The sequence below is a fragment of the Rattus norvegicus genome, chromosome 1 (genome assembly GCF_021556685.1).
Source record: "Rattus norvegicus strain SHRSP/BbbUtx chromosome 1, alternate assembly SHRSP_T2T, whole genome shotgun sequence".
Taxonomy (NCBI): Eukaryota; Metazoa; Chordata; class Mammalia; order Rodentia; family Muridae; genus Rattus; species Rattus norvegicus.
The window spans coordinates 202,708,414-202,735,108 of NC_141534.1; the positions used below are offsets into that span (position 1 = coordinate 202,708,414).

A 26,695-nucleotide genomic window follows, 5' to 3' on the forward strand; every position below is an offset into this window, starting at 1 on the left:
TAGCTCTGGTGATAGCTCCCCCTGCACCATGCCGGCCTGGATGCTGCCATGCTCCCACCTTGATGCTAACAGACTGAACCTCTGAACCTGTAAGCCAGCCCCAATTAAATGTTGTCCTTATAAGACTTGCCTTGGTCATGGTGTCTGTTCACCGCAGTAAAACCCTATCTAAGACACATGGCCTTTTGGAACCTTTTCCTTCTCAGTGATGGCCAGACAGAACATGTATGTCACTGGCATCATCAGTGAAGAATAGAAATAATCACCTTCAATTGAGCGTGGCGATGTCCTTGGTGTCTCTTCCTTCTTGCACCTTGTTTTAAAGAATTCAACAAAACACAAAGATAGGTGAAGTGAAAAGATTTCTTAAATTGAGAGGAGACACTTCCATAAACACAAGCATTAGTTTCAAGGAAGTATGGGCCATAGGGTTTGGGGTTCTGTTCTGCTCTGCCTAGTCTTGTCTAAGTCATTTTTCTCAGGCTTTCTATTGATGGGTTTAAAATACGGCGCCTTCCACCCCCATAGTTACTTAGAATACATTAAACCAGAGTTGATTACTTCTTTTTGAGACTCATCAAAGTTTCCTGGTTGATATCATGACTGGCTGTCTTCTGTGTTGTCTCTAACAATGGGGTATGCTTATAATCTCAGGGAAGCTGACCCAGGAGGATTGCAGTGAGTTCAAGGCCTGGAGAGGCTAGGTAGTAAATACCAGACCATTCAGGGCTATACAGCAAGAGCTATCACAATAACTTAAAGCAGGAACAACTGTCAAGTAAGAGCATCACACAGACTAGTGGGTAGTCAGATTAAGTGCAGCCTCAGCATTGACCTATCAGCGTCAGACTGGAGTGCAGCCCCCAAGCCCTGTTTAGGAGAATACCTTAAACCCTTGCCTTTCCCACTTCATTCTGTGAGCCTTATTTATAATCTCAAATCGTTCTTCCATTTGTCTCTCTGTTCACTCGCCCTCACTGCACCTCCTTTCTATTCTGTGGGTGTTGAGACCGAGTACGGCATACCTAGGCTGAGCTTAGCTTCACTGTAGCTCCAGATCTTTCACCTTCACTGGCCCCCAAGTGCTAGAGATCCAGGTGTTAAGCACCTCGTTGTCTTTGAGTGACAACCCATCATCTCCTCGACCCCTTGTTACCTTCCCTCTCTACCCCACTGAAACATTTATTTTCTTTTTAATTATGTCCACGTGTCTGTGTCCAAATAGGTTTGTGAGTGTGAGTGCAGGTACCACTGGAGACCAGAAGAGGGCGACAGACCCCATGATCTGGAGTTACAGGTGGTCATGAGCTGTCTCCTCCTGGGAGCGAATCTTGACCTTCTGTGCAGGATGCTGTTCTGCTTCTCAGCTGAGGTCCCGTGGCGTAACAGGAGTGTGTTCTCATACTGAAACCAACAGATGCTTTATCTTCCAGGCATCTGTTTTCAATTAGTCTATCAGCTAAAAGTGCGTTCTTCGTTTTTAACTTTTTAAAAATATAATTGTGAGATAAGATAGCATTTTACTGCCAGCCGTCACTTGGACTGAATGAATCCCAGGGCCCTTCCCTGCCATAGTTCTCTGTTTGGGTTTATTTCCTGGGGATTGACTCTCACTAACAGTGCCAATGAGGCAAAGGCATTTTAAAAGTGGCTCTTTAGTCTGTCTGCTTGAGAGAGTGGATGGGAGAAGCTGAAAAATTAAATTTATACTGCGAGTTTAAAAGCTAAAGAGGAAATGGCATTTAGAAATCAGAAAGAAAAAGAAAACCTTAAATGCCTACTTGCATAGCTAGTGTTTTTATTCATTCTGTTTGTAAACAATGTGTTGGCTTGACTTTAAGCCATTAGGCGTCTCTGGAAGCAGCCATAACCTTGACTTCTATGAATGTGTTTGAGTTCAAGCTGTTCCCTCCTGGTGACACTCCTCACTCCCCCTGTCTAGGCTCCAAATGCATAGTGCATATTCTGAATAGACTGGGTTGTATGCTAAAGAAGGCTTCAACTGGTGATGGCTTCTGGCTCATTAATTTCTTAAACGGTTTTTTTTTTTTCCCCTCACGGCTGCAAGGGACCGGCCTCAGAACCTCGTGTTCCTAACTGTCTTCAGGCAGAAGTGTTCGTGGAAGGCTTGAGTTGTCAGATGAAAGAACTCTTCTAGAAACGGCTGCTGCCAGGCGTCATGAGCAGGATTTTCAAGGAGGAATACCTTTACTTGTTAAGACGGGGCTCTGGTCACCCGCCGCATAGTAGGCTCGGGGTAGCCAGCCGTGTCCAGTGCTTCTCTACCTCAGTGTTTGCATGAGCAGCAGAACTTGGATCCAGGTATCTGTCAGACGATAGTTCTGATTGGTGCTCCCCCGAAGACAGGTGCACACCAGCCGTCCCTCAGGTGTAGGCTGTGCAGGACGGAAATAGATGTCACTTGTCCACCGTGTGCCCATATTCAAAGTGCTGGTGGCTCGGTCTGTAGTCTAAAGCTTGTGCCCTGTCTTCACTGAATCTGTACCTCTGCAGAGAAGATGAGGAAGAGGGGAGGGCCGTGACCAGTTAAGAATGGGGGCATCCCAAATGCCCGCTGAGATGCCGGGCATCTCAGGGCATAGCAGTGGGTTCAGCCAACTTCAGTGCGGGGGAGCCACCTGCGAGCAGTACCTGCTTCCCAGCTGTCCTTGAAGGGCTGTTTAGTAGATGAAAACTGGCTTTTTAATTGGTTTTTCTGCCCATTGCATCTTTGAAAGTGTCCAGCATAAGTGCTTTAAGATGTTTCACACAGGGCTTTATGTCATTAGTGCTTCTGTGTGTGGCCCTAATTCTAATTCTCACGGACTGGTGATATGCTGCTCTGCTGGAAACCAGTGTGACAAGAAACCTAGTGTGTGTGTGTGTGTGTGTGTGTGTGTGTGTGTGTGTGTGTGTTGGCGGGGGTGAGGGACAGTGCTGCGATGTGCTACCAAACTCTGAGCTCCTGGATATTCTTCTTCCTCCCAAAGCCTCAGACAGCAAAGGTATGGCTTTAAAGTGCTCCCTGGTTATTAAAGTTTGAGTTCATTCAATAGTTCCTTATCTGTTGTGAGAACCCTGTGGAAATAAAGCCAAGTAATGCTTTAGACATGAAATGCTAACCTGCTGGCAGTCTAAGCGTGCTCAGAAGCTCCCTTTCATATTTAAGAATAGTCTCCTTAAACACCGGTGACATTGATTGGAGAAAATATCACCTCGTGGAAAACATTTTCATGAGTTATAAAAACTACGAACCACACTGGCTTTCATTGATTGAGAGAATTTCCTACTAAAATATTTAAATGGAGGGGACAGGGAGACTAACACTCAGTAGCTAAAGTGCCTATTGACATAGCCTTACAGCCTCTTTTAATCCCCTTTTGATCCCCAGCACCCGAGTAAAGGTGGCAGGAGAAAAGTGACTCCACATGACTGTCCTCCGACTTCCACACGGGTGCTGTGGTCTCTGCAGTCCACATATACATCTTACTACTGTAATGAAACCCCCGAGACTTGGCAATTAATAAAGAAAAGAGGAGTTAGGGGCTGGGAGTAGCCCAGTCTGTAAAAGGCTGCTTGCAAGACCTGATCTGTGTCTCCAGAACCTCCCCCTTTATGTTTTGTTTTTCTGGGTTTTTTAAAGCCAGGTATGCTGTATATACCTATAATCTAGCAACGGGAAGGTAGAGCTAGGGTGTTTCTCAAAATTCCCTGGCCAGCCAGCCTAGCCAACTTGGCAAGTTCCATGCCATAAAAAGACATAAAGCATGTCGGGGGATACCCGAGGAATGACAACTAAGGTTGACTTTTGAACTATGCACACCCGTGCACCACTACACCTACATGTGCACTCCAACATGAACATAGGCATACAAAATAATTATACCATTAACTAAGTCAACCTTTTCTTGTGGTCCTTTCGCATCTCTGAAGGCCACTTCACAGCCATGAACTCAGGCATACAAAGTAATTATACCATTAACTAAGTCACCCTCTCCTTGTGGTCCTTTCACGTCTCCGAAGGCCACCCCACAGCCCATCCCTATTTCCTGTCCCTGATGATCAGTCTGGAGGAGCTGCAGAACTGCATACGTTACTTGGCTTTCTGAAATTGAAACATCTTAAGTGTCAGTCTCTTTATTGTAGCTGGGGTTTTTAGAGGATGCTACAAATGTTGTCAACCTCCTGTCATAAACAAATATTTCCTTGAGAGATTAGTTTTATAGTTTTATTATATATACTTCCCCCCTCCCTCCCTCAATAGTACATCTCCCAAGTCTTCCTCCTCACTCACCTCCATCTTCCCTCAAGCCTTAGTCTGTCTTTGAAACAAGGTCTTGCATGTAAACCAGACTCACCTCCGACTCACTGTCCCCTGCTTCCACCTTTGTGCTGTTGGGATTACAGGCATCTCCTACCACGTGTAATACAATTCTGCTCTCAAAAGAATTTTGTAGGCTATGATGGTTGGTTTTGACTCTCAACTTGAGAAAATCTAGAATCATATAGAAGAGTCTTAATGAAGAATTGATCATACTAGGTTCACATGAGGACATGGGTGATTACTGTGGTAGTTTGAATAGGTATGGCCCTTATAGTCTTAAATGTTTGAATGCTTGGACAATGGGGAGTGGAGCTATTGTCGGAGTAGGTATGGCCTCGTTAAAGGAATCGCCTCACTGTGGGGGTGGGCTTTGAGGTCTCCTATGTGAAAGCTCTGCCCAGTGTGTAATACTGTCCTCTGGATCAAGATGTAGACCTCTTAACTCCATCCCCGGCACCATGTCTACCTGGATGCTACCATACTTCCCACCAAGATAATCAGCTGAACCTCTGAAACTGTAATGCAGTCCCAATTAAATGTTTTCTTTTATTAGAGTTACCTTGGTCATGGCATCTTTTCACAGCAATAAACCCCAAAGTAAGACAATTACCTTAATAATTGATATGGGAAGATTCAGCCCATTGTGGGCAGCACCATTCCCTTGGCTGCGGGTCCTGATTAGTGTAAGATGAGAAGGCTACGGGAAAACAAATAATTAGAGATGCATTGATTTCCTATCAGCTCTTGATTTTTGCTGTGATGGGACAAGCTGCTTGAGAGCCTGCCTTAAGTTCCTGAAATGATAGGTGGCCACTCGGGGTTGTAAGCCATATAAACTCTTTCCTCCCTGTGTTGATGTTTGTCAATGTGTTTTTCACAGCAACAGAAATGATTATAGAACATAGTTCCATAGAAAGGATGGAGGGGTGATGCTGCTGGTTCCCATGCACCTCCCCTCTGTTCCTCCTCCTTTCAGCATTCTGAGGTGCATTGGTCACAGCTTAGAAGTCACTGCTGAGAACCTCACGTTTGTGAAAATGTTTGATTATGTAAATTAATGATCTGTAAAATTTAGAGCCACACACATTAGCATCTTTCAAGGATATTTGGAAAGAGAGTAGTTTAGAAATGTATACAAAAGCAAATTACGTGGTAAATTGTGTGTGCTTATTGTTTAGAAAGTTAAAAATCAATTAGTATCATTAAAATTATCTTTTAACTTAATAATATGGTGATGCTTGACTTGTGTTTTTCTTGAGTTCAATAATTCCAATCTGGTGATATATTTTTAATCTCTCTTCATCAAGTAGAAGACTCCTCCCTTCATGGGCAAGGATATCCAACGGGAAGAGGGTAGCATTGGGTCCAAGCCCCATGAGCATTGTCTGTTTCCACAGTGATGCTTACCTGTGAAAGAAAGTGGCTTCTGTTTGCTTGTTTTTAGCTTTATTGAGATGGGACCCCACTTCATCACCAAGCTGACCTGGTTTTTATTCTGTATTTCTTGAACTTGCAGTAATCTCCTATCTCTCTCTTCCTCCCTCTCAAGTGTTTCTGTTATAGGCATGAGCCATCATACCTGCCTTCCTCTTTCAGAAGTGCCTTTTAAACAAAACAAATCAAACAAAACAAAACAAAAACCAGAGTGTTAGGGTACAACCTGTAATCCCAACATTTGAGAGTTTGAGATAGGAGGATGAGACACTCAAAGCCAGCTTTGGCTATATAGCAAATTCGAGGCCAGCCTGGATACATGAGGCTCTTCTCCACAAATGGGTCCATAAATATCCAGGATTTGGAATGGCACTGCCTGCTCTTTTTTCACTTCTCAGCTATCTCTCTCATGTCATGTGGGAGTGACCCAGACTGTCCTCTCTGGCAAGGTCAGTCTTGTTATCCAGCTAAAAGGATGGACAAGTATTACAGAACCACTTTGCTCAGTGACAGTGGGCACTGTTTGCCAGGCTACCTTACAGGCTGATTTCTGATATTCAGCCCACCAACTTAAGCTAGATACTCATAGTATTTTAGACTTGTGTTCATAGCCATGTTTGGGGCAAAACTGGGCATGACTCTTTGAAACTCTGTTTATTTGCTTCTTGTTGGTGGATGAAGAGGGTTTTCTGCTGAGTTATTTCTTAGCAAGAAAAAAAATGGTGTTTTTAATTATATGCAGAGGTGATTTGAAGTCATGTCACTTACGGTAATGAAGGCTGTTTAGAAATAAGGGTGTTTAAACATGCAGAGAGCAGTCTGGCTGTATGATTCTCCAAATAATAGTATTAGAACCTACCCATGGTGAATACTTCCCAGTCATGGGCTTTTGACCAGACTTATAGGACCAAGTTTCAAGTTTCTCTTTTAGGGTAAGCCATGGAGTCATGCCATTATTCTACCATATATATCCTACCATGAAGCTCAGTATTATAGCATGCATAGCTCTGGTGCTAAATAGGACCATTGATATTTTTACTCTTGCAGCAACCTACACAGCACTATTTATAACTAAAGTTTGTGGTGTCATCATGAAGGTATGGGTATCCTAATTTATGATCACCACTGAAGAACATTGACAATCGATTGCATTTCACTGAGCATTTCTGTGACTCCCTTAATCAATAACTTGTAGGAAGGTATCGTGTCACTAAGTGGTTTTTTTTGTTTAATAACCAAATTCTTTTGTGAATAACATTCCATACATGTAGAATACTTCTATTTAAACTTTTAGTGTGTAATTAGCTTACAAATAGTGGGTCTCTGTAAGGATTTCTCTGCATCCTTAATTGTTAACCTATTACCTACTCACTGGTCATATACAGCTTCATGCTTTGATTCTCATTAAACCTTTAACTCCCCGCCCAAAAAAAGAAATAAGGGTGTTTAAATATACATTACTGCAGGAGCCATGCCAGGAGCAATATGAAGCAGGAACTGAGAGTAGGAATACATTGTTGAGTTCTTAGAAGAGAAGGAAAAAGACACTGTACTTATCCATAGAACGATAAGTGGGTATTGGGTAGGAATCCCCCTTGTACTTTACATTCTATATGCTGTTTCTTGCTGTCCTTAATGTGTGGTCTAATATAGACCAGGCTGAGTCTGAGCTTGTTTTGTAGTCAAGGCTAGTGTTAAATCCTTATTCTCCTGCCTCTGCCCCCTTTGGGTATGGTTAAAACTGACTTTGTCTACTTCTTAGTAAAGTTTTATATGTCCCAAACGTTACATTTTCTACCAATTAACACTTTTTATAAGAGAAATCTGAGCTAGAGAGGTTAGAACATTATATATCCCTACAGTTCTAAAATATAGAAATTATCTGTGCAAAAGAGAAGAGGAATCAGAGCTCGCTTTGTGGGTCCAGTGCAATTGCAATCACAGTGTTCTGAGAGCTTTTCATAATTGTGTGCTTTACTGGTAAAGATAGAAAAAGAGCGGTTTAGTTTGTTAAGTAGGACCTTGGGCTTGCCCTGTTTGCCCATCAAGGCTGCTAGCAGAGGAGGGTGTCCACAAGGACTCACCCCCCCCCCAAAAAAAAAGCAGAGATGAGGACTTTGCCTTTTGCATGGCCCCTCACCTGAAAGCTCTGACATTTTCCCCAAGAGCTTGCTACCCTCCCTTTAGTACCAAGAAGAACCCCACTCTTCTTGGTGTATCCCTGTTATCCAGTCTTCCTGCCTGAGACTGTGGCCCTCACTATGTCCAGTGATCATCTTGTCAACCTGGGAGATTTCCATAAATACCAATTACTTTTATAGTTCAGCGACAAAGTACTGGACAAAGGCAACTTGAAGAGGGAGTGGATGGTTTGCTTTTGCTCCTGATCTGTGGCTATGTGTCCATCAAAGCGAGGAAGACCGGATGTCAGAATATTGAGGTGGTTGCTCCCACTGCATTCAACCAGGGAGGAGCAGGCAGCTGGGGCAAAGCTTGCTGGATATGCAGCCTGATGGTGGGGGCCCACACTTAGGATACCCTCTTCTCATCAGTCAAAGTTCTCTTAGACACGAAAAGGGGTTCTAAATCCTGCTGAGCATCAGGCTGGGCGAGCCATCATACTGTACAGGGATTAAGGGTTGCTTAGGGATAATTTGTAGAAGTTATCCTTTTGAGTACCAGTGGTTGGAGGTACAGCCTAGGAAAAGCCAATCACATCCTTTCTATCCTTTTCCGCACTGTCAGGCATGGACCTTGTGTTTCACTCTGATATCCCTGGCAATTTCTGTGTAGCATATGCTCATCCCAAGATGCTGGAGTTTCCCTGATGTTGTCTCTTTCCCCTCACACTGAGTGCTGTGGACTACAGAAATATGGTATCTGAGAGGGGAGTAGTCAAATATATTTGAATACTGCTTTACCCATCCCAGCCCTATGATTTCATGTCTTTGGACACTCTGAGTCTAGGTTCCCTTCTCTGCTGTTGTGTTACTTCCTGCCTCTCCAGATTGTGCATTCTCCCCTCTCTCATCACTGTTGAGTGCCAGCTCTCAGGCTCTTGGCATTGTGATTACATAGTGGCACTTCTGTGAGACTGACTTTCTACCCTTCCATACCTATCTCCACCTTGAGAGGTATCCATCATGTTCCTTCAGTGCTCACAACTCTCCCCATTATGGCCCTGCCACACCTTCAAAGGACATTTCTCATTAGATGCAGGAGCGAGGACCAGGGTGCATTTCCATACCTCAGCACAGCACTTAACCTACAGCAAGTACTAAGGAACATATGGGGCATAAATGGATGTGTGCATGGTCCTGAGACCCCAGTTTAAGGTAAAGTCCTGATGTAGTCACCTTTGGCTCATTTAGCCACCTTGTAGCTTTGGGTCTTACTCTAGATGGCATACTTGTATATGACCCTCTCCGGCCAATCCTCGCTTGGTTTTCGGCATGCCAGCTCCAGAGCATCCATCCTGGATGCCTTCTCTTCCAATGCACTGTAGTGGAAATTCCCTTGCTTGGTGTGCCACCACTGGGGGAACCTGTGACACTGGGGTCAATGGGGATTATAGTGCCTAGGTCTGGCATTGTTTGGCTATATCATCTGCACAATGTATCTATGTACTAGTGTACCCTGTGTCTCCATTCCAAAACCTCTCTGTGTCCAGAGCTCTGTCTGGCCAGGCAGGAGACACAGGGAAACTGGGAGACAGCTAGTCCAAAGCTCCCCCTCTAACTGTGTTAGCTTTTTTATCCCCACAGATGAAAGGACCTTCGGGAAGAAGGGGGTTATGTTGGCCCCTGGTTTAAGGCTATAGTTCATACTGGCAGGGAAGTCAGCACAGAAGCCCGAGCAGCTTTTCACATTGTATTTGCAGTCAGGAAGCAGAGAGAAACGAACTCTGGTACTCAGTTCCTTGTCTTCTTTTCAGTCTGGGACCTCAGCATTTGAGAAGGTGCTACCTCATCTAGGGTGGGTCTTTTGTCTTCCATTAAACCTTTCTAGAGACATTATCACAGGTACATCTGACATGTTGCTTCTAGGTGTTTCCAAACCCAAATTAACAGTGAAGATTAACTTTAACCATCACACTCTTCTTGCCTTCACTTTGGAGTAGTTTCTAGTAGCCTCTCCCAGCAGCGAATGATGGATGATGTCCAAACGGCACAGTTGATACCAAAATAACCCACTATTTCTATTCCTGAAGTGCTGGAGAGGAACTCTCCAACCTGATGGACTAGACACGCTGCAGTGAGATTAACCAGACATTTGTACATTGTGCAAAGCTGTACAAACTTGCAAACACTAGGACTGAGGAAATAGCTCAGTCAGCAATGTTCATGCCTCAGGAGTCTGAAGCCTTGACCTTGTTTCCCTGCATCTACCTAATAGCTGGCTGTAGCAGCCAATGGGAGGTATTTAGAGAAACAGGTGACTCCTTGAGGCTTATCTTCCAGCCAGGCCAGCTAATCATTAGATTTCAAGTTCAGTGAGAGACCCGGTCTCAAAAGATAAGGTGGATGGTTGGAGCGAGGGATGTGAGTGAACAGAGAGAGGGGATCTCTAGGTCACGTGTAAAGCCAGGCATGGTGGCATGGCAATCCTAGTACCTGAGAACAAGACTGAAGGCAGAGACAGGAATTCTGGGAGCTCGCAGGTCAGCCAGCCAGGTACATCCTAATTGTGTTTCCTTTTAGTAAGTACTGAATTGTCAACTCTTTGTCCCATTGGCTTCATCTTAGGAGAAAACTCAGTTTTTCATAATGGCTGTACTAATCTGTATTCTTCCCACTGGTGTGCCAGGCTTCTCTCTCCTCCCTTTAGCCTGTGTTCCTTCTCTTCTCTCCTTGAATCAATGAACCAACCAAACCAATGTAGCCCATCTTCCTCTGCTTTTGATTTGCATTGTCCCATTCACAAATGAGCAGAAAATCTCCTATCCCTGCATGTCTGCCTAAGTGTCTGTTCACACCCTTTACTGATACATAATCAGGTCAGTAGGGGATTTTTGTTTTGTTTTGTTCATTAGTTTTTGTTTTGAGTTGAGTTTCTTACACATTTTGGATAGTAACATTTATCCAAATGATGCCTCCAAACATTTCTTGCTTAACAAATGGTTTCATTTTGGAAACTTCATTTTGCTGTGCAGACTGTTAGTTTAATACAATTCTATTTGTTTTTGCATGGATTCACTGCCCGTAGCCATTCTGTGTTTTCTTTCAGTATAGCGTATATTCACACAGGTGTGCACATACACACAGAGGCACATATTTTATGTGTATTTATTATACATAATTATTATATGTAATACATAGGTCATATATCATATACACACATATACACAGACACACAATTTTTAGATTTTTTGAGACAGGGACTTTATGGCTATGTAGCCTGGAATGGCCCAGTACTTACAGTGATCCTTCTGCTTCTCATTTGAGTTCTTCTGATCAGATTACACACATGTTCCATCCATCCAGCCAGGGTTTTTAATATACTTGGAGTTGGCTTTTGCCTTTGGTATGAGGGTCTAATTTCATTTCTCTCTCTGCGAGTCTCCTATTCCCTCAACATCATTGTTAAATAGACAGCACCTTTGCCTTCTAGCCATTTTGATCAAAAGTCACTTGCTAAACTGCATGGGGAACAGCCCACAGGCCTCAACCCTACATAAGGAACTCTAGGCCACTTAGGAAAGCTGGGAGTGGGAAAGCTCAGCAACTGCGTGTTCAGGGCCAAGTGGTCCATCTTGACAACATACCTGCAAGTAACATGGACTTACTTGGTCACATTTAGCAATATAAATGTATATAAAATACATATTTATAGAATAACAATTAATAAAAAAAGAGGCTGTGCGTTTGAAGCAAAGTGTAAAAATATATGGGAGAGTTTAGAGGGAGGAAAAGAAAGAGAGAAACATAATTAGATTACAATCTCAAAAACAAACAAAAATAAACGTCAATGTAAGGAGGAACAGCGGATGGTGTACTAGATAGACATCTGCGTGGCTTGCATGGGAGTGACCCCTACATGGAGATGATCAGGGATGGGAAGGTGGTCAAGGTACAGGGTCCAGACTTATCTCTCCCTTTGAGTGGGAAGGCAATATGCAGAGTTCTTGGAAAGGAGGTTTTGGCACCTAGTTCTGCAGGCCTGGTGGTGTCTTGGGTATCAATCTCCTACAGAGACACAGATATTGCAATCCTACAAAGTGCAGGTCGGAAGGACAAGGACTAGGTGGTTTGCCAATGTCATTGGAATAATGACCAGAAGGCTCCTAGAAGGCTTCATATGTCTATGCACAGGTTCAAACTAACACAGCCTGCCCACCCCCGTGTGTGTGTGTGTGTGTGTGTGTGTGTGTGTGTGTGTGTGTGTGTGTGTGTGTGTGTGTGTTAATGTTTGCATATAAAGGTTAGTTAACCTTAGATGTCTTCTTCAGGCACTTTTCACCTGATTTTTGAGACAGGGTCTCTCGATTCTCTCTTTCCCTGCTATTAACCAGTTTAGGTAGTCTGGCTAGCCGTAAGACACAAAGATCCTCCTGTCGACTTCTGATTTCCTTCCTTCCTCCCTCCCTCCCTCCCTCCCTCCCTCCCTCCCTCCCTCCCTCCCTCCCTCCCTCCCTCCCTCCCTTCTTTCTTTCTTTCTTTCTTTCTTTCTTTCTTTCTTTCTTTCTTTCTTTCTTTCTTTCTTTCTTTCATGGGTTTAAAGGATTGAACTCCGGTCCTCAGCAAGCACTTTACCAACTGCGCCATCTCCCAGGCCCTGTTTTTCTTTTTGACTTACGATAATGGTTTTCACCTAAATAAGGGAGATTCTCCCTGGACAGTGTTTAGGGTATGTAATCTCTTTAAAGAAATACCACCTAATAGCTGTATTTCTCTCTGACTGATCACCCTAGAATATCTGGGTTTTGCTTCTTCTGGACACTGAAGCAGCCCATTGAAATTCAGTGCAGGCGGGCTTCTTCCCATTATTCTGCAGCTACTTGCTAGACAGGGACTGCGAAGATTCCATTTTGCAAACTCTTAACTATGTAGCTAGATAATTAGCTTGTGAGAAACATAGTCAGTTTTGCAAACAAGTAGAGATTCTGGAAAGTAATTAAAATTAGTCATTATTGGGCCGCTTTGGGGTTTACCTTCCACTGCGTGCAGTTAAGGTCTTGTCTGAACAAAATTAATAAGGAATAAAAAACTCTCCGTCGAGCATCTGGTCCAAAGTGACTCTGGTTTACATCTGTCCTTATAACTTGCAGTCGAAGTTAGGTATTCATGTGAGGGGGAAATCAATGTCTTGTGTTCTTGTCATTATGATAACTTCATTGTTTCATGTGTGGGATGAATGATCAAAATGCTTGGCTTTTTATAACTAAATTTTTTTTATAAAATATAGGGATTTTATTCAAGGAGAGTAATCTGATAAAGCATTGTTTTTATTTTATAATTAAAATTATGATGGTCAGCCTCGTGATCGATGGGTCATATGACAGTCACAGGAGCTGCTATGAAGTTTGATGACATGAGTACCATGTCTTCTTCCTACATCTTCTTTGTGTAATTTAAGGAATAATAAGGTAGAGATTGGAAATATGGAAATATGGTTTGAGACCACAATAGCCTTGACTGTGTATTTGGACTGATACCAAGAGGGTTCCAGGATGACACTGATTGTCTTTTAAGAGGTTTATTAGAAGTTAATAGTACCATAGACTGACAGCGGTACTAGGCCTCTGAGGAGAATTCAGGACCATGTAGCAGAGTTGAAGGTCCCTTTTTGAAGGTTTCAGAGAAGTGGAGGAGGTTCTTTGCCATCTGGTTGAAGGGTAATGGGTGCTTATAGCTGGGGAATCTCTGAATCAGCCATGAGGGTGAGGAGGGCAAGACCCTAGAAAAATGTCACAGTGGTTATAGGAACCAAATTCCTTTCATTTTAAGAACTGTCCTTGTTTTATCAAAATGGAGGAGCTATACAAATGGTGAGGCCTTGGCTAAAATATATACCTTGGAGAATTTTCCTCCATGTCTGGACATCTGAAAGATCTTCTTTCTACATAAAATATAACATGAGCCATCTACAGACTTTACTCAGCGAGTGGATGGTGTACACTCACTGCCGGTGCCGGATGGTCCTCTTGTGATACTGATTAATGTCATCCCTGACAAGTTAAAGTGATGCTTAGATTCAGCTGCCAATGAGCTTCCCATCCTGCACACAGCACTCCCCACCATACCCATGCCTATGAACCTTCCAAAAAGCGTGTGAGGTTTTCATGGCAGGGCCTAGACACTGCAGGCAGAGTGTGGCTAGCAAATGAATTCACCTCTCCTAAGTTTTTGACCTTATAAAATTATACCTTTTCAGTTTTATCTTTACTTCCTTAGTGAGAACTCAGAAGCACCTTTACACTGTGTTTCATTTGTTTTTTGAGACATGGTCTAGCTGTATAGCCAAGGCATGTAGACATTCTTCTTCCTCAGCTTCTGGAATGATGGAGATACGGGTGTGCACCATTGTGCTGAACTAACTGTATGTCTTGGTGCACACTTTTGTTGTTAGTAAGTTACTCTTATTTTGTAGTAATATCCATAGTCATATTTGTTTGGCTCGCTGTGTTTAATTATGGGTTGTCCCTAGTTGATAAATACTTGCTTAACATGATAAATTAGCTCTTTCCTAAACTACTGTTCTGGGTAGTAGTTAAAAATTAGCCCCAAAGGCATGACCGCTAAAGGAAGATGGCTCTGTGATTAAGAGCATGTAGTACTCTTTCAGAGGGCCAGAGTTCAGTTCCCAGCACCCACATCAAGGGGCTCAGAACTGCCTGCGACTCTAGCACAAGAAGCTCCAACACGCTTCTCTAGCCTTATCAGGCACCTGCACACGTGACACACCTTCATACACAATTGCAAATAAAATAAATCTTAGAAATTATAAGCAAATAAAATCACTGGGAACACAAAACCCCTGCTGTTATAACTGGACCTTGAGGTTGCCCTGGCAGGGGCTGGCCTGGAGCAAGGCTAGAAACAGACTGACAGGAGGAAAGACAACACCAAAGTGTTTACGGTCAACACCTTGATTTATTTAGAAACTAGCTCCAGAGTAACAACAAAAACCTTCAAAGTCAAAAGTGAATTCCATTAAGTTATATCATAAAAAATGCCAATATGCCCACCAAATAGAACAGTTTCCCCAAATACATAGAAATAAAGAATAAAAACTTATTGAAAAACAAAACAAAAACTCACTCTACCCTTTATATAAGAAAATAGCAAGAATTTTTAAAGATCTCTTTAACACTATCCATGAAGTATTCACCAATGCTATAAAAATAGACCGGGCCAGTTTAGTTTGCGTGTCTAAATGAGAGAGCTGTTTTGTAAGCCTCTTCAAATCATGTAACTATTTGATGGAAGGCCAATTATGGAACTTGTTTCAAACTAAAATATGTGGCTCTCCAGTTTGTTTACAAGATGAAATTGGCTTGGGGTAGTTGAGGAGAAGGCTTGGGGATAAGGGGCTTCCTATACACTCATGAGGACCTGGATTTAAATCTCCAGGACCCAAGTAGAAGCTTAGTGGGTGTGAGCACCTGGCTGTAATCCCAGCACTGCAGGGTGAAGACAGGAGCCCTGTAGCAAGCTAGCTACATTAGGACCAGGAAGCTCTACTTCAAGGAGAAATGAAGCGTCAATATAAGTAAATAAATACATTGGGGATAGATAGAAAGATAGAAGGATGAATAGATAGATAGATAGATAGATAGATAGATAGATAGATAGATAGATAGATAGATAGATGACTATAGGCAAAGATCTAGCACCAATATAAGTAAATAAATACACAGAAGATAGATGATAAACAGGCATCTAGCCTCGATATAAATAAATATAAAATAGATTAGATAGATAGAGATAGATGATAGATAGATAGATAGATAGATAGGTAGATAGATAGATAGATGATAGATAGATAGATAGATAGATAGATAGATAGATAGATAGATAGATGGATCTACATCTAATGAGACACCAGATATCAACCTCTAGCCTCCACAGAGACACACACACAGAGACACATATATATGCACACACATAATGAGTACATGCATGTGCAAAAAGAAATTTAAATGTTTTATTGGAGTTAAACATGCTACTGTGATCCCTCAAAGACATGTCCTTCCTTAATTTTATCTGTTTGTCTATCTGTTGATCTCTCTGTCTGTCTTCCATTCCTTCCCCTCTCTTCCTGTCTATCCATCTGTCTGACTGTCTCCCTTCCCTTCCCTTCCCTTCCCTTCCCTTCCCTTCCCTTCCCTTCCCTTCCCTTCCCTTCCCTTCCCTTCCCTTCCCTTCCCTTCCCTTCCCTTTCCTCTTTTACAGAAAAGATAAATTAGCAGAGAAACTGGAGAAAAGTGTGTAAAACAAAAGCCTCAAGTTAAGATTGGCAACAGAGAGCAACAGTCCCACTGGAGCTCTAATATATAAGGTATTAATTAAGTTATTACTAGTCTGTTTCTGTGTGTGGATCTAGGCTGAAGGAATCAGTATTACAATAGCTTATAGGGAATTGGAATCTCTCTCTCCCCCTCCCTCTGTCCATCCCTCCCTCCCTCTCTCCTTCTCTCTTTACTTTTGCCCTCAACTCCGGTTATATACAGTCTCCCAGTGTAAGTTTTGAACTTTAAATAATATGTACACTTCTATAGCTAAATACAAGACATACCATATTTCTAGTCCCCTCTAAGCATCCCTCCTGCCCCGTTTCTCTGTCTCCTCCCTTCTCACTATTTTCCCTTCTGAAGAAAGACACAGACCGTCAACCTTCAAGTCTGCCGCCTGTGACTCAGCATAGTGTTTACAGCACATCTGTTCGTTGTCATTAGCTTTCTTTTTTTTATTTACTGCTGAATTGTGTTTCATTGTACGGAAGTGCCACAGTTGGATAGGTAGAGGGAAACAAGTATTTGGAGAGTCTCCGAGGCTTGTGTGTGGCTCTGTCTTAGGCAGTGACCCTTTGTCCTGCTTGGCTGGCCTCCTCCAGGGTCTTGGTGCTGTCTACACTGCCCAGCAAGGGAGTAACTATTGAGAATTGCACTTGAGTCTGTTCTGCCATTGTGAACTTCTCCTGCCACCTTCCCTCCTCCCATTGCCTACCGCACAGCACAGGAAGTCCTGGTCTCAGGATCTCAGAGAGCTGGAGGTCCTTGAGACTCAGCAGAGAGAGGGAGGTGGCAGATGGAAATGTTGAACCCATAGAGAGTGTGTCTGCTTTGTATGTTATCTTTTACATGCTTTCTACCCAAGCACATTGTTCTTGGATCCCCACAATGAGTCCACAGCATTGGAGATTTTTAAAATAAATACCGAGAGTTTTATTGTTAGACCCCCTCTGCTGTAGTACATGGCTTCGGTCAGACAAGCTATTGACTGATCTGCTGTATAACATTTGCACATAGAGCCAATTGCATCTATGTCTGCATAATGATGTAGTCATAAGAATTCCATAAGCATTGCCCTATGACATCTGAATTCTATTATGGGTAAGATCAAACTTCAAGACATCTACCCACCGCTAAGGACCAACCCCACATATCTCCCCAACCTTTTATAAAACTTTACACAAATCTTTTCTCTCTCCCACCCAGTAATGTTGCTTATAAAAAAAGGCTTCTCTGCGTTCTTGGAACTTGATGACTCAAAGTCATCCTTTCCCCCTTTGCTTAATTGCTTTTCCGCTTATACTGAATTAACTGATCACATCCAGTTCAGAGGCTGAACTTCCACAGTTGAGTTGAGACACAGGTACCAGCTGAGTTAAGATAAAACTAAGTGAACTTTCACTGCCAGTGTGCTTACTAACCCTGTTTGGGCCATGGCCCAAAAACAAAACAAAACAATGAAAAACGAAGGGGTGGGGGTATGGTTTGGTTTTTATCTAAAAAAGAACTGACTTGCCAGGCTACTTTCACTTCTCTCAGTGTGTGTCCTTGTGTGACAGTGAGAACATTCTTTCCAAGATTCCTGGTGATTCGTTCATTTTTCCTTCTGTTTTTGATCAGTACTCCGTGCTGACCCATAGTCCAGAATGGTGGTGAGCTCATAGTCCTCTGGCTTCAGCATCCCAAGCGACTCTCTCTCTCTCTCTCTCTCTCTCTCTCTCTCTCTCTCTCTCTCTCTCTCTCTCTCTCTCTCTGTGTGTGTGTGTGTGTGTGTGTGTGTGTGTGTGTGTGTGTGTGGATGACTTGTGGTAGTCAATTCTTTCCCCCCACCACGTGAGCCCTGTGGGCCACACTTGTGTAGTCAAGCTTTGCATCATCAAACTTTGCCTTCTGATCCGTCTCGCTGGCCCTCAATCATTTTTATTTAACTTACTATGAGATATCCTTCTCTTCCGGTATTACTCAGCCAATGTAAGTGAAACCAAAGACAATGTATTTTGATGATCTATGCATCTGTTTTGCCTGATTCCAATTTAATGTGTACCCATGATGGCAATCGAGCTGTTTATGGGCAGAAATCAGCTATAGAAATGTGTGGACATTGACTCCCCCATTAGCTAGCGGGGGTTGATTGAGGCTCTGTTTCTCTCATTTCTGTTACTTCCTGTTCACTGATTCTATCATGTCATAAGACTTAGGAAACCCTGAGCTCTCTAAGGCTCTAATATTGCCTGATTTATTGAGTTTATAAAAATGAGATATAAAATCTCTTCTTTACTATCTTTCTGGTGTTGACACCAAATGAACTTTATTAAGAAGCTGCATACATAGTATATAATCTTCATTGCACTGTGTATCACTTGCTCTTTATTGCCGTGATAAAACACCATGAACAAAAGCAAATTACAGAAGAAAGGGACTGTTTGGGCTTACAGTGCCAGAGGGAGAACGCATGAGACATCATCTCGGTCTACATGAAGGAAGCAGAGGAGAAACTGGAAGTGGGTGAGGTCATAAACTCAAAGCCCACCCCTACTTACATACTTCCTCCAGCGAAGCTCCGCCTCCTACGGATGCCATAACTGTCCTGAGTGGTACCACCTGCTGGGACTAAGTGTTCAAATACATAAGCCCATGAGGGACATTTCTCACTCAGACCACCACACTTCACTTTCATACTTTTTAAACCCGTATTATCTATAACAAATGCTGTATTATCCAAAACAAATGTGAACAGGGGTTTAAATTATTACATTCCGTAAGTAGCAAATAATTGTTATAGGTAAGTTCATATCCAAATATTTCCCTTTGGCAGGTGTCCTTTAAACATCTCTTCATAATTTTGGCCTCTGTAAAACTGAAATTGATTTTGTTTTTAAAATTAGATTTCCTTCCTCGGTGTGTCTGGAATGAAATGAGATGCTAATAGTTTATGAATTCAACCAAACACACTATTTAAATTTAATATTTAATTTTGTTGCTAGTAGTTTAAAACCCCTAATAGATGACATTAATGTAGTTTATCAGCCATACTGCTTTCAGTTTTATTTTCTGGCTTTTTATAGTCTTCTCTTTGGTTCCTCATAAAATAAGGAAATTATGATATTTTGGAAAGTAAATGAGCAAAAATTAAGCATGTGTTGAATAACGACATGATATGATTGAATTTATCTCTCCCCTTTCTCTCTGTGTATGTGTGTGTGTGTGTGTGTGTGTGTGTGTGTGTGTGTGTGAATGTACCCATGTGCCTGTGCCTGTGTCTACATCCTTCTCCCCACCCCCATTCCTTTTCCTCCTGACAAGGTTCCCTTTTGTGCAGCCTTCTAACTCGTGACTTAGTTTCTGAGTTCATAGTATCCCTGGTTTCTATGTTGTCCTGGGATTCGGAGTAATCAGGGTATTGTTGCCAGATTTTCATCCCCCTGCCTCCACAGGGATTAAAGGCATGTGCTACCACAGCAGGCTCTGCTTCCAGACATGCTCCTTATTGTCAGTCAGCATGGTGAGAGAAACCAGAGACAGACTCAGGCTTTGAATGTGTTATGTGTGATTTCTCCACATGTGTTTGGTCAAGCATCATTCCCCTGAAGACTCTAGGGAGGCTTTGTCGAGTTTATGACATCTTGAGATTTTCTTTGTATTCTTCACTTTCTCATTCCTCATTTTGTAATTTCTTGGTAGAAATCAGACCATAGAGGCATGTCACCCCTGGCTTTTCATCTCAAAACCAGACAGCCTTGTGTACCGTATTTCTTCAGCACCCAGACTTTACCTATATGAACTTATTCTGAGCTGCCTTTGACTTCTCAATGGAGGGCATGAGAAGCACATACATCACTTCCCTGGATTCTCTCCTCACATTGCTGCTTGCTTATTGACTCTTCTGTTTGACTCTTCCTCAAAATGTCTGTCATCCTGAACCCCATCATGAAGTTATGCATCTACCCACCTGGCCTGCAGTTCTTTCCCAGTCTTGTCTCACAACAGATGTTTTAAATGCCGCCGCCGATTGCTGTCTTTTTAACTTTGTCTGACATGTGGTAATTCTCAGTATCCAGTGAGATTTAAGTATCTAAATGTGATTTCCTTTCTCAAGTCACTGTCTTGGAGAACACATGTTTCGTTGTTCCCCAAGACCCTGCTAGGAGTGATCAAGTAGCCTCCTGGAGTCAAGTCACCGGAACTAGCCTGTCTTCATACCCAGCGTTGTTCTTCCATTCACCTGTCACATATTCTGAACGTGAACTCATTGCTTTCCAGCAGCTTCCGATAGCTGGAGCTGCTCAAACACCTCAGTGAGTTTTTGGAACTTAGACATGTGTTCACATTTCCACCTGTGCCACACACCCCAGTCAGCAGACACTCTGCACATGTGAAGTGCAAGTGCCAGGGCAGATGAGTCAACTCACACCCAGCTGACAGAATCACCAAACTAAGTTCACTAGTCACGTGGCTGCAACCATTTGTGTTCGACCCTCACAGCTCCCCCAAACCAGGGATGAAAATAGTTTGAAGTTTTTCTTCTAATGTATGTACTTGTCTCCAAACCTTAAATTTTACACGGGCGTATCTGGCAGAGCCACTGTGTCAAGACTGGCTTTGTTTCTGCAGTACCTGGTCTCCACTACCACCCCAATGCCACCCTCATGCTGTTCTAACCTGCGGCAACATCTTACATTGATTTTACCTGGTGCAAACGGTCCCCTGCCTCCATTACCAGACTCCTGTCTACCATTTCTTGGTTCTGCCTGCCTTCCCTCCTACCCATCTTTAGTTCCCCTGTCTTTGGTTTTGACAGGCTGTCAGGTTTACCTGACCCCTGGTTCTCCTGCTTTCTGTCTTCCTGTGCCCACTTGTCCATCCTGCCCATGTGTCCCACCTTTCCATGCACCAATCCACCTTACTAATGCACTGAGGACACCAAGGGATTTAAAACTGGTTTAAAGCTAGTTCAAGGTGTATATGGAGTTCGTGGTCACGGAGTCAGGATGTAATGGAAGGCATTGCTCTTTCTTTCCCGACAGTAGATCTTGGATAGATGTGAAGATAAGAAAAGTACTCAAGCAGAGAGAGCTTGCTCCTCCTCACAGATGACACCTTTCCTTCCTCATGGGTGACATCTCTGTCTTTCAAGACCACCTATGAAAGTTCTAATATATGCTGCTTATAAAAATGACATGTGCTCACCCTTCCTCCCAGATGATAGCCTGCAATCTTTTTCTTCTAGGCCTTTCTTCCTTCCTTCCTTCCTTGCTTGCTTGCTTTCTTGCTTTCTTTTTTTCTTTCTTTCATCTTGTCCTACAGATTCCTTCTTTGTGAATTTGTATACATATAAAATAGCTCTATTTTTGTTCCTCTACTCTTTTTCTTGTATTACTAATGCACTTCATGGTTCTGCGGTTGATATCCAAGGATTGTGCAATAGTTCAGCCTAACACTGAGATACGACTGCTTGAATTAAGACACCAACAAGACTGTGCACTGCATATGGACTATAAGTAAACGCTGTTCTTCCTGGCCTCTGTAAGGCTTGCACAATATTCCCAAAGCTATACTTGGAGGGTTTCTCTTGTTGTTTACCTGCGATCCAAGTGGAAGTGGCATTCTGCATTTAACTTTCAACCCTACAAAATATATAACTTACCCAATTTCTTGCTTTGAATGCAAAGAGATCTTTCAGAACTGCAATGGACACTGTTGGACGTAAAATCTCCTCTCCTGAATTACTTTTTCAGGTGGGTTGTTAGAAGGAGAATTACTGAGAAGATGAGTATTTTCTTTCCAAGACTTTTCAAACCTCTCTCCAAATTGCTTTTTAAAAAGGTTATAGCAATTTACGCTCGCACGGGCCGTGTGTAAGAGCCCTCGTCCTCCCTACCTTCACCGCTCAGCACTTAAATCCTGCCTTGCTGTTCTGGCAGCAAATAATGTATCATTTTCTCCTTGATTACTAATGAGCTTCACATTTTTTTTGTTTATGAGGCAGTTGGCGTCCTGGTTTTTAAGTACAGTTGACTTCTCTGCCCTTACTCTGCATTGCTTTGAAATCATAGGAATATCTCTTATTTTTATTTCCTTAATTATGTTTAGCCCGTGGCTAGAGCTAGAACCTAGTCCCCAAACTCAAGTTCCAAGTCTCTGTACAATACCTTACCACCAGCCTGCACACTGTTTAAAAATAAAAGCCTCAGATGACTCCTACAATGCATTTAAAGTAATTAAACCAAAAAGTGGTGTAATTTTCTCCAGTTCTTTCTAGCTTTGTTCCTGGAATACAACTGATTTCAAATTTCATTTTCACAAAAGTCACTTCATCCATTCTTGTAGACAAATACGTATGCTGGGTTGCACTGGGTTCTGGTGGGATATGCAGCTCCACGGTGTGAGCTGTACTTGCCCGATGAATGTGTCAGAATCCCAAGGGTGGGGCTCCGTACCCCAAGAGCATGGATGGAAGAGGGGATACGTCCTTGAATTGTAGCACATAGGTTTCCCCTCAGCGAGTGGAGTCCCATCCAACTTACAATAGTGCTGAGCTAGTGAAACCTGCTTCCCTTAAGAGAGGAGTGGCTGAGTGGTACAAATTGCTTTTGGCCCATTTCCTTAGGTTAAGTAAAGGGGGCACACAGGCTGCCAGACGACACTCTGCTAACCCGTGGTGGTGGCCCTCTCTCTGCCCCTGCATGGTCTGCTTTAATTAGACCCCAGTGTCATTAAATAAGGGGCTGTTTGGCTGCATTCCTGAAGATGTTCTCATTCAGATAGAAGACTCCAGGCTGGCCAGTTATGTCTTTCTAGCACTCACACTGTAGATACCACTGTATTCTTGGGTTTTGGCCTCTCCCCCCACCATTGCCTTTGCTTAGTGTGGACGTTCAGCATCACCTGGCAATCAGTTCTTTGATAAATGAGTCTCTGTCACCTGCTGTACCCTCTGGCCTGGCCCAGGTGTGCTGGCTTTTCTTATGAATGTGACTTTGAACTGAGTCTCAGGTCTTCCCAAGTCCTCCCTGCACCACACACACATATACACAGAGATCTTTCTTTTCTCTTTCCAACAGCTTGACCTTTCATGGGGGGCATGTTGATGTCACAACTTCTGAGTCTAAATTACTGACTCAGTGGCTCCATTGCTGAACTGTCCTGACCTGCGTCATTCATTTAAGCCTGTGCCAGGTGCTACTACATGGATGCTTTTCCTAGAAAGCCCCTCTTCTCATGGGAGAGATGACAGGCTCTGGACTGTCAAGTAGCTGCTTCCAAGTAGAATTTGAGACATGGTATTATAGAAGTCCTTTCTTCCCCTCTACCAGGTTTCTCTGATAACTCAGGCTGGTTGTCAGCAACCATGTATATGCGTTCCAGCCCCGGAGTGCGGGCGTCACACCTGGCTTTGCCACCCACACACCTTTGAGGGTCCAGTTTCTGAATCACACATCAACTTCCTGAGAAATGGAACAATCAACAAGTCAAGCAGTGAATGAATGGGAGCCTGGCTTCAGAGCTTGGCTAGTGGGCAACCTAGCAAGGATGAGTGTTCAAGGCATGGCATCTCCTGAGGAGAAGATGAAGTGCACAGGCAGCTTCCCTCGAGCCCACCAGGGTGCCAACTAGTTATGTCTTTCAAAGTTCCCATTCATAAATAAATATCCTTCCCACGCAAAACAAGCATTATTTTGCTCTTTCCCAGAACACCACCAACTTGGAATCTAAATCTCAACAATTACCATTATTCACAAATAATTTACATTTCTGGGCAAATGGAAGATACCATATCATCATTATTATATTTGTTCAATTTGCAAAATGTGTCCTTCGAGGACTCATTTGGAAGCCTGTGTGTGTAGTACAGATAGAAAATGTATTGGACTCTAACATTCACTGAGGAGTGCATGTTCCAAATTAATATAAAAGACATTTAGGCATTCAAATACATTGTTGGAAAAAAGTGGAATTACTGAAAAGAATGCAATTTGGGAGCTCATTTACTAAAGAAAAAATAGGGATGTGTCTCAAACTATATCCCTCTTATTATTCTACTAGACTCATACAATGTAATGGAAGTTAGTATAGGCCCTGTGTGGCTTCAGATGTCATTAACTTACGGGTACATATTTAAAAGCAAGAAAGGTTTTGTGATGTTAGCTCCCCAGCCTGCCAGTAAGAAATTGTATTTATAGCAACCAGACTGCTCAGCCCTGCACACTGTCCGGACTCCTTGGCCAATTGCATTGTTTCCTCACTCTCTCCTTCATCTGCTTTTGTTGGTTGGTTTTCTTCCTCTGTTTCCTTTCTCTCCAGCTCCATATGGTATAAAGAATGCCGACCGCTCCCCCTGGACATTGCACTGAGACTGCCTTTCTCCCCCAGCTCTTCCCAAGAAGCAGAACTCACAGTGGGATTAGTCCATAGTGATTGCCTCTGAATTGGCCAAGGAAGACATGGGCAGATTTTGAGAAATAAAATGCCTCTCTCTTTGCCACAGTCCAAGGAGAGGGGCTGTGCACACATCTGCCTGATAATAAAGACAATGGGATTCTGAGAACAATACATAAGTGATTGGGATTTCATTCTTGTCTTTAATTTTCGTGCACTTAATTAAGGGGAAAAAAACATTTAAAGCTTGGTTTCTTTTATTCTGGAAAACCTTTTATCAAGATGCATTTCATCATTTAATATGGTTAGAGAAGAAAACAATCTACTGTATCCCCTAAAAGAAATAAACAACTCCCGAGGTCAGAAGTGACCCAAGCCCTCTCTGGTTGGCTTTGAGCACCATGTACCAGAATTGGAATTTCTGCTCTGGTATCATGCCTTTCCCTGTCGGTGGACGAGCCAGCTCCGTAGTTAATGTCCGTTCTTTCCATGAGGATTGCCCCTTCCCTTTCTAATTCTACCTTCCAACCCGCCTACAGGGGAACTTTGTGGCTTGCATGACAGCTATTTTACGGCAGATGGAAGACTTCCATTATGCACACCTGATCAAGACCTTCGGGAAAATGAGGACAGACGTCGTGGTGAGTGTCTCTTCCATCCTGTCACAAGGCCAACAGTGGAAGTAGGCAGTGACATCTGTATTCCCATTTAAAATAGAGTTCTGCATAGGAGAGTCTCTATTTGACATCAGAAGACACCCAAGGCTCTGTGTGGATGCTTTGGACTACCATTGACCTAGAGAACAACTTGGGTCTGAGCCTGGAGAAATCCCATCTGTTCTGGTCACAGCAGCCATTCCCTTGCTACTGGGTCACTAGCGATCGTGTCCCCCACAGTCATTAGCTCCTGTCATTTCTTGGTTGACTTTCTATAGCAGTAGCTTGTGAGCCACCCTCCTAGACCTTAAGCTATCTTCTGCTATTAATTAGTGCTAATCATAGACCCTCATCAGCATTTCTCCTAATAACTCCTTAGTCCTCCTCACACAAACTATGATGCAACTTAATTGGGAGAGTGTAATAGGGAAATTTATTGCTTAGGAGCTACCTCCCTAATGGCCGGAAATTACACCGCCATATGGCGAATATCCTTTGCAAAGCTGCACCGAACCTGCTGGCAGGCTTTCTAGCAAGAAGCTAATGCGAACTGTTGGATTCCACTTTTAAGGACCCACTGCTCCTGTAGAATGCTCATAGGTTCCTGTGTGGTACAGCTAGCGCACATAGAATTTCCAGAGCAAGGCCTATTGCACTCGGCTTCTACCTTACTAAAGGAGGGAAGCAACAAGACTTTTATGATTCTTTTGTCAAAGAGCTACATCAAAGATCAGATTTTCTTTGCTCATGGTAGGAGGGTGGATAGGCAATAGACAGACAATTGATAAATACACTTGACAGCATATATATATATATATATATATATATATATATATATATGATACATAAATCCTTAAGAGTAAAATGAATTCATACCTCAAAATTATAACGAATTTCCTTTTACATAGATAGATGATAGATGATAGAAGATAGATTGATAAATGATAGATGATTACTTGATAGATGATAAATGATAGATTAATAGATATATTGATAAGAATAGATAGAAAATGGACATATTGATAGCTAGGTTGATTAATTATGGAGATAATAATATAGTTATAGAGATATATAATGTTATTATAGAGAAGAATTTAGGTTAATAGATAAATTATAGATAAATGTGGACAGGTAATTTCTAAGAACAAAATAAGTCTATACCTCAAAATCATTGCATATCCTTAAATAAAAGGGTACAAAAATGTGTGTACAATTTTATATGTCCATGTTTTTTCATTTTCTCTGAGTATCAAGAAGTTTACAGTAGGGACATATTCATATAAATAAATATCACACAGTGTCCTAAGGTTAGTTTGAAACTGTTACATAGTGAAATCTCATTGAATAGTCATAATATTTAATTTCATCATTAAGTCTTAAATGTGCCTCTATGGCCTGCTTTAGTCAGTGAAAACTAACTGACTTCACAGATGATATTCTTGGGTGAATGAT

General features: G+C 42.5%; 1 protein-coding gene across 2 annotated transcripts in view; it reads left to right on the forward strand.

Moving 5' to 3' along the window:
- The window catches only part of Dock1 (dedicator of cyto-kinesis 1), a 509,283-nt gene that overhangs the window by 298,868 nt on the left and 183,720 nt on the right, over window positions 1–26,695 (forward strand). For both annotated transcript variants that reach the window (NM_001143858.1, XM_087561118.1), the window contains 1 exon segment: window positions 25,127–25,228. In NM_001143858.1, the coding sequence (NP_001137330.1) occupies window positions 25,127–25,228 (102 nt within the window).